The sequence below is a fragment of the Saccopteryx leptura genome, chromosome 4 (genome assembly GCF_036850995.1).
Source record: "Saccopteryx leptura isolate mSacLep1 chromosome 4, mSacLep1_pri_phased_curated, whole genome shotgun sequence".
Taxonomy (NCBI): domain Eukaryota; kingdom Metazoa; phylum Chordata; class Mammalia; order Chiroptera; family Emballonuridae; genus Saccopteryx; species Saccopteryx leptura.
In genome coordinates this window covers 224,100,196-224,109,010 of record NC_089506.1, presented here as the reverse complement: position 1 = coordinate 224,109,010, position 8,815 = coordinate 224,100,196, and the positions used below count along the sequence as shown (strand labels likewise).

The following is an 8,815-nucleotide window of genomic DNA, read 5'->3' as shown; positions in this document are numbered from 1 at the left end:
GCCACTGGCTAGGGCTTAAAAGAACTGACACAACACGTTGTTCAGTAAATACATCTCTGATAATAGCGACCATGCGCTGTTGGTGTTGTATACCAGGCCTTTCCTCAATACCTTACATATACTGTGCCCTTAATAAATATTTTATGAATAACTAAAAGTTGGGAAGTTAAAACTCATAATGGGAAGATCTAGAAACAAAGATTGAATTGTCCATCTGTAGTCAGTGTAGAGGCTTACTGTTATAAAGGCTCTCTGAGCTGATAGTTAACAAAGGAAAATACCAGAGTATATAGAAGGACAGGTGATAATTTGATGGGAGGAGGTTGTGTGTTTTCTGACAAAATAGGGACTTACACTCTAAACTCTACCAAACTCACTCTTCTCCAACTTAGAACTCAGGAGAAAGGAGACTGAAGTAAAGATGTATAGCCTACAAGAAAGAAAAGGCCATGTGTACCAAGAGGTCAGCGAGCCCCAGGATGACGACTACTTCTGTAAGTGACCCTCACAAAGCATGTTATCTCTTTATACAATAATTTCATCTGGTTATTTGGCCCTTAGAGCATTCCGTTCCCCTATGGATCTGCACTACAGAATTAAGGCTCAGTGATGTGAGTTCCTGTGCTCTCTCTGAGGTACTGTATGTCCAGGAACATGCACTACACTTTCCCTAATCCCTGTTGCTCTCACCCCCAGATTGTGAGAAGTGTCAGAAGTTCTTCATTGACAGTTGTGATGTGCATGGGCCCCCTACATTTGTAAAAGACAGTGCAGTGGATAAGGGGCATCCAAACCACACAGCCCTCACTCTGCCCCCTGGGTTGAGAATCAGACCATCGGGCATCCCTGAGGCTGGGCTTGGAGTGTGGAATGAGGCATCTGCTCTGCCAGTGGGTCTGCACTTTGGCCCTTATGAGGGCCAGATCACAGAAGATGAAGAGGCAGGCAACAACGGATACTCCTGGCAGGTGAGAAGTATTTACCTCTTCCCCTGTCTTGTGGCTTCCCACATCCCTCCCATGGCTTGGTGGGACCTGTCTTTCTACATGCTAGGACATGGATGGAGACAATATGTTTAGTTCTGAGCATTGAGTGGAGTCTGCACACTATGGAACTCCTGATAAGTATCACAGGTTAAGTGGGAGCAAAGTAGTACAGACACAAAGAAATGCCTCCTCCCAGCCCTGAGTGGACAGGTCAACTCAGATGTGATGAGCAAGAAAAATATCATGTGGTCATGAGTGGCAATGCATGCAAGCTGAAAAGGCTTTGTTGACAGTAGGGTAAAATTATTCTTCTATTACCTCCTTACCTGAAAAAAAGTCTTTATTTTTTCTTCCTGAAATGCAGATCACCAAAGAGAGAAACTGCCATGAGTATGTGGATGGGAAGGATGAATCCTTGTCCAACTGGATGAGGTAAGGCCAACAAGTTTCTGGGAGTCACGAGACCACTCATCCCTCTCAGGCCCATACATCTTTCCTTCTCATCATGCCTCCCTCAGTGGTCTCCCTCTCTCTGTTCCTCTTTTATCTTATCTCCATTTGGTGCTCTCTCAAAGCAAGAGGTATTTAGAGGAAAAAAGAGATATAGCATATGTCCTCAAAATATACATCTCTATGCTAGACAAAATTTAGGCACTGGAAAAAAATTTTGAGGTCCTGGATTATTATTTAATTGATCTAATGAACATTATTTAAGCAAACTCTTACTATATTCCATTTAGGAGGAAGGTATTCATTACTTAAAGAAATCATATAACCCAGGTGTCCCCAAATTATGGCCCGTGGGCCACATGCGGCCCCCTGAGGCCATTTATCCAGCCCCCGCTGCACTTCCAGAAGAGACACCTCTTTCATTGGTGGTCAGTGAGAGGAGCACATTGACCATCTCATTAGCCAAAAGCAGGCCCATAGTTCCCATTGAAATACTGGTCAGTTTGTTGATTTAAATGTACTTGTTCTTTATTTTAAATACTGTATTTATTCCTGTTTTTTTTTTTTACTTTAAAATAAGATATGTGCAGTGTGCATAGGGATTTGTTCATAATTTTTTTTATAGTCCGGCCCTCCAACGGTCTGAGGGACAGTGAACTGGCCCCCTGTATAAAAAGTTTGGGGACCCCTGATATAACCCATCTTATGGAGGACTAATTGCAGACAGATTGAAACAATTGATTTTAGAAATGTTTAACTATAATTTTTCTATTTTTTGAGAAGTGCACAGTGCCAGAATACCTAAACCAAGAATAGCCTAAACTTGTGAGGGCAGCCAATTATCCCAGCCTCACTTCTAACTAGAACTGAGTTCTGAAGCCTGCAGAGCAATGATCATGGGCCACTTCCCTGAGGGGCTCTATTATCAGGGTCTACAGAATGTGAATAAGCTATTATTGTTCTTTATGATTTTGCAAAGACAAAGAGACCTTGAAGTCCTGGTCAGTTGGCTCAGCGGTAGAGCATCAGCTCGCCTGTGGAAGTCCATGGTTTGATTCCCAGCTAGGGCACAGAGAAGTGCTCACCTGCTTCTCTACCCCTCCTCCTCTCCTTTCTCTCTGTCTCTCTTTCTCTCCCACAGCCAAGGCTCCATTGGAGCAAAGTTGGCCCCAGCGCTGAGGATGGCTCCATGGCCTCCGCCTCCACCTCAGGCGCTAGAATGGCTCTGGTTACTGTGGAGCAACAGCCCACTTGGGCTGAGCATCCCCCCCTAGTGGGCATGCCAGGTGGATCCTGGTCAGGCACATGCGGGAGTCTGTCTGTCTGTCTCCCAGATTCTCACTTCAGTGTAGGGGGGGAGACCACCAGATTTTTTTGGAATCCTGGGTGAGGCATTAAATGCTACCTAAATAAAATGTGAGGAGAACGGAGAAAGGCCTCTCAAGAAAAGATGGACTTGGGCTGAGTATTGAATTATGTGAACTAATCTAGACACAGAGTTCAACGTCAAGTAGCAAGTTCTGTGATATAAAACAAGAACTGAGTTAGTTTAGAGAAGCTAGAGGTCACTGGGTTTTATGGCCAATCAGGGTGGAGGTTACATCTGGAACTGTCTTTGGAAAATGGTATTAGGCAGGATGATCATTGTAAGCAGGACCTGAAGATAGAAAGTAGTATGACATTGTGACAGGCTCAGACATTGAACAGGAGGTTCTCCGGGAGCACTGTGGGAGTTGGTGACATTAGAGCCCAAGTGTCAGGTGCAGAGATAGACGTGGATCTGAGAGGTAATAGGAACTCATTGCCTGTGGGTTTCTTTTCTTTCACCTGCCTCAATCCCAGGTATGTGAACTGTGCCCGGGATGATGAAGAGCAGAACCTGGTGGCCTTTCAGTATCGCAGGCAGATTTTCTACCGAACCTGCCAGGTCATCAGGCCAGGCTCTGAGCTGCTGGTCGGGTACAGTGACGAGTATGGCCAGAAGCTGGGCATCAAGTATGGCAGCAAGAAGAAGAGAGAGCTCCCAGCAGCTAGAGGTGGGCACAACTGTTCTTCAAAATGGAAAGAAGAGAGAACTCACCTTAGAAATGTTCATGGTACACTCTAAAGTCTGTAAGATTTTGAATCACATGCTTCAGAAATTAAGGATTCATTTCATATGCCTTTGATTCTTAGGAAAAATCTTTATATTTTTTACTTTTGATTTAATTTCTTTAAGTGAGAGGAGGGGAGATAGACAGATTCCTTCATGTGCCCCTACCAGGATCCACCCAGCAACCCAAGTCTGCGGTCCATGCTCAGACTACCCAAGCAATCCTCAGTGCCTGAGGTCAACACTTGAACCATCTGTGCTTTGCAGCTGATGCTCGAACCAATCGAGCCACTGGCTGTGGGCGGGGAAGAGAGAGAGAAGGGGGAGAGGGAGGGAAAGAGAAGCAGATAGTCACTTTTTATATGTGCCCTGACCGGGGATCAAACCTGGGACGTCCACATGCTGGGCCAACACTCTACCCACTGGGAAAACTGGCCAGGGTTTGTTTTCTCAGGACCACCGCTGTCTAGCATACAGGGTAAGAGCAGAGGTCTGATAGATGACCAGCAGCCTGGAAATGCAGTGCTGTGATCCCAGCTGAGACACTGGGACCTTCCTGAGTGAGGTGGGATGATGGTGCTGTGCTTGGCTACTGGGAGGCTTATTTTCTAAGATTTGCTTTGTTAATTTTTGGTAAAAACCACTTCAGTAGGAAATCCTCTCAGAGATTACTTCATCTTTAAGTGAGAGAGGATGGTGGATTAGCTGGAGAGAGATAGGAGTCAAGCATGTAAGAAGTATGGTTGGGGGCCCTGGCTGGTTAGCTCAGTCCATTAGAGCACCATCCTGTAATACCAAGGTTGAGCCCAGGTCAGGGCACATACGAGAAATGACCAATGACTGCAGGTCTAGGTAGAACAATGAATAAATGCCCCTCCCTCTCTCTCTTTTTTTTATTTTCTTTCTTTCCTTCTTCTTTTCTTCTCCTTTATTCTTCTTCTTTTTCCTCCTTCTGCTCCTCCTCTTTGTCTCTCTAAAATCAATCAATTTTTTAAAAGTATGGTTGGGGAAATATTTTGAAATACGACTTTCCATTGTATATGAAATAGGGTGACACTGAATGAAATAAAGTATGAATATTTGATGCGAGGTTTGAGGAAGGTCATATTTTCAGTCTATCTGTGGGAAACTATGAGGGAAGCAATTACTAGTTGGGGCCAGTGGTCTTTTTAAATAACTATGTTAAAAGCTACATGTATATAGGAAAGGTCAGCATTGCTCCACCCATACGAGGGGTGAAACAGCCCCTGATGTTACTTGACAGTCCCTTGTCTGGCAATGCACATAAAGCACCCTTGATATGGGTTTTCTGTATTTCTAAAGAAGATATGGTACATAAAAATGAAAGGAGAAAAGGGACTGTAAAGAAACACTTTGTGGGAGACAGAGATTACACTGTCAACCTCGTAAGAATGACTTCTTAACAATACATTTGACCCAGGCAGCCTTGTCAACATCTGTCCTGACCAAAATTTTCTCTTTCAGCAGAACCACAGCCAGAGAAAGACATATGTCCCTCATGTTCTCTGGCCTTATCCAGTCAGAAATTCCTCAGCCAACATGTGGGACGCAATCAACTCTCTGATATTCTCCCAGGAACATCTACAAGAAAACAGCTCCAATCAGAGGATTCCCTCCCAGAGGATCCAAATCAGCAGCAGCAACATACTGATACACACAGCTGGGATGACAAAGCTGAAGGTCAAAAGGTCAAAGAAAAATTGAAACAACTGCTTAAAAGGACCAGGCCAAGGAGGATTTCAAGGGCCTTTTTCAAACCTCCCAAAGGACACCTGGGAAGCTCTAGTGAGCAAGAGAGAATGATGCTGGAAGCACCCAGCAGAGGCCAGAAAGTGAGTTCAGTGGACACAGAAAAACTGTCAATGAGAGTAAGAATGTCAAGAATTGTAGCTGTCAAGTACAGAGAATGTGGGCAAGAAATTGATGATGGGTCACATCTCAGACTCCAGAGGACACACTTAGGGAAGAAGTCCTATGTTTGCAGGGAGTGTGAACGAGGTTTTACAAAGAAGTCATCTCTCCTCAGACACCAGATGACACACTCAGGGGAGAAGCCCTATGTTTGCAGGGAGTGTGAGCGAGGCTTTTCACAGAAATCAAATCTCCTCACACACCAGAAGACACACTCAGGGGAGAAGCCCTATGTTTGCAGGGAGTGTGAGTGAGGCTTTTCACTGAAGTCACATCTCCTCACACCACCAGAGGACACACTCAGGAGAGAAGCCCTACGTTTGCACAGAGTGTGAGCGAGGCTTTTCACAGATGTCAACTCTCCTCACACACCAGAGGACACACTCAGGGGAGAAGCCTTATGTTTGCAGGGAGTGTGAGCGAGGCTTTTCACAGAAGTCACATCTCATCACACACCAGAGGACACACTCAGGGGAAAAGCCCTATATTTGTAGGGAGTGTCAGCAAGGCTTTACATGTAAGTCAGATCTCCTCAGTCACCAGAGGACACACTCTGGGGAGAAGCCCTATGTTTGCAGGGAGTGTGAGCGAGGCTTTACACGGAAGTCACATCTCCTCACACACCAGAGGACACACTCAGGGGAAAAGCCCTATGTTTGCAGGGAGTGTGACCGACGCTTTTCACAGAAGTCACATCTCCACACACACCAGAGGACACACTCAGGGGAAAAGCCCTCTGTTTGCAAGAAGGGTGAGTGAGTCATTAGCATTAAATCACATATTTACAGCTATAGCTGTGACACAGGTCATACCCCAGCTCTGAAAGGACTTCAGAACAAGTCTACTGACCCCTTACCCTCCCAAGACTATAATTAGTACAGAACTAACTGGTTAAACAAGTTTTTCACTTTTATGACAAGACATGAGCTAGAGAAACAGTTTCTTAAGTTCTATGGTAATGTCAACACCAATCTCCTCCATGTTTTCTTGGCCTCCTGTTCTAATAAATCTTATCTTCATAAAACTATGAAGCCCACATACCTCATTCCCCCCTCCCCATCACTGAAAGCAGAGTTCCCAGAGGACCACAGAAAACTCACAGGCACATAAACTCAACCCCTGGAAACATGGAAGTCTGGAGTCAATCTACTTAGGATACTGCCCAGGGAGATTGTTTTGAGACTGACTCACCAGGGAAAGGGATTTCCTTGACTGCCAGGAAGTGGAGCCTTCTCTCCTAGTAGGCTCACCAACCTCCCTTGGCTTCTCTTGGCTCCTGTCCTGGTTTCCTCTGCCCTCCGTAGAATCAGAGGTGAAAGCCAGGGAGGAATATGTGTGTGTGCATGTCTGTGTGCCTGGGTCAGTCTGGGCACCTGGTATCCCTCACTCTCTCCTCACTGCCCTTTCAGGGTGAGAATCTTATGGTGTACACCACATGGACTCCAGATAATTCCACAATGGGTTTGAATGTCAGTTCTGCCCTCACCAGCTTGCGACCTAAGGCAATATTCTCAACTTCTCTGCCTTTTTAATCTATAAAATGAGAATGGTGCCTGACCAGGTGGTGGCGCAGTGGATAGAGCATCGGACTGGGATGCGGAAGGACCTAGGTTCGAGAACCCGAGGTTGCCAGCTTGAGCATGGGCTCATCTGGCTTGAGCAAAAAGGTCACTGGCTCCAACAAGGGGTTGCTCGGTCTGCTGAAGGCCGGCCGTCAAGGCACATATGAGAAAGCAATCAATGAACAACTAAGAAGTCGCAACGCGCAAGGAAAAACTAATGATTGATGCTTCTCATCTCTCTCTGTTCCTGTCTGTCCCTGTCTATCTCTGCCTCTGTGTAAAAAAAAAAAAAAAAAAAAGGAATGGTGCTTGACCAGGCAGTAGTGCAGTGCATAGTACATTGGACTGGAATGCAGAGGAACCAGGTTCAAAACCCCAAGGTTGCTGGCTTGAGCACAGGCTCACCAGCTTGAGTGCAGGGTTGCAGGCTAGAACACTGGATCATAGACATGACCCCATGGTCACTGGTTTGAAGCCCAAGGTTGGTGGCTTTAGCAAGGGGTTACTCTGCTGTACCCTCCTGGTCAAGGCACATATGAGAGAGCAATTAATGAACAGCTAAGGTACCCCAACAAAGAATTGATGCTTCTCATCTCTCTCCCTTCCTATCTGTAACTATGTGTCCCCTCTCTCTGTCTCAGGCACACAAAAAAATTGCTTCTCTCCACACTCTAAATTGAATAAAATAAACAAAGAAATAAAAATACTGGACTCTCCTGATAAAGGCATATATGGAAGGTGATGCTTTCTGTTCCTCCCCTTCTCTCTTTCTGCACTCTCTAAAATGAATTTTAAAAAGTAAATAAAATCGAAATTGCTACACTGTCAGTCTGCAGGATTGGAGATCTTCAGTCCAAATGTTTGGAGTCACTTTGGCTCAGATACACTCCTTAAAACTTCCCAGTTTTCATGGTTCTTATTTCGACAAGACCAAGTACCTAACTTTGTAAAAATAAGCTCTGTCTGATATATCGTTAGGAAATGGCAAATTCAAATTACTATAGTATGGCACTCATACTGGTTAGAACTGCTAAACTCCAAATATGACACTACCAATGTTCTCTTGCATTCATTGTTTAATTCTTAGATGTCCCCTGACTGAGGATTGAGCCTATGAACTTGGTGTATCAGAATGCTCTAACTAACTAAGCTACCTGGCCAGGGCATAACCATGGGTTTCATCCAACTCTCTCTTTTAGCGATAGAAAATACTTCTTTTAAAACCAATAGATTACCACAAAAAAAGAAAATCAGTACAGAGATATAAAATTTACTCAACATAAGCAGGTAAGTGGATCAACTGAGGAAAGGGGCATGCTTTGTCTTCCCTGAGGAAGAAAAAGCAGAATGCATGGGAAGGGAGCCAGCAGGGGTAACCGAGTCAGCCAGTTCTAGATTAACTACTTCCTACAGTTCTCTGAAAGGGTGCTTGGGGCCTCTTGCTACACAGAGCAAAGAAGATAGAACTCATCTGAAAACACCTTCCCCTTGTCTTTTCTTAAAAGATATTTTTGTTTTGTTTTTAATTTTTTATACAGAGACAGAGTGAGAGTCAGAGAGATGGATAGATAGGAACAGACAGACAGGAACGCAAAAAGATGAGATGCATCAATCATCAGTTTTTATTTGTGGCACTTTAGTTGTTCATTCGTTGCATTCTCATACGTGCCTTGACCATGGGGCTACAGCAGACCAAGTAACCCCTTGCTCAAGCCAGAGACCTTGGGTCTACGCTGGTGAGCTTTGCTCAAACCAGATGATCCCGCGCTCAAGCTGACGACCTCAGGGTCTCA

At 44.9% G+C, this 8,815-nt stretch overlaps 2 protein-coding genes and 1 pseudogene across 4 annotated transcripts in view; 2 read left to right on the top strand and 1 right to left on the bottom strand.

Annotated features, from left to right (window-relative positions):
• Positions 1 to 5,352, top strand: part of LOC136404369 (histone-lysine N-methyltransferase PRDM9-like) — a 16,861-nt gene extending 11,509 nt beyond the window's left edge. The window contains exons 3-8 of the mRNA XM_066383686.1: positions 393 to 494; positions 697 to 968; positions 1,351 to 1,418; positions 3,279 to 3,472; positions 5,017 to 5,237; positions 5,317 to 5,352. Of these exons, the coding sequence (XP_066239783.1) occupies positions 393 to 494; positions 697 to 968; positions 1,351 to 1,418; positions 3,279 to 3,472; positions 5,017 to 5,237; positions 5,317 to 5,352 (893 nt within the window). The remainder of the gene's footprint in view (positions 1 to 392; positions 495 to 696; positions 969 to 1,350; positions 1,419 to 3,278; positions 3,473 to 5,016; positions 5,238 to 5,316) is intronic.
• The window catches only part of LOC136404021 (lysine-rich nucleolar protein 1-like), a 360,920-nt gene that overhangs the window by 211,101 nt on the left and 141,004 nt on the right, over positions 1 to 8,815 (bottom strand). The window lies entirely within an intron of this gene.
• Positions 5,424 to 6,219, top strand: LOC136404368 (histone-lysine N-methyltransferase PRDM9-like; annotated as a pseudogene).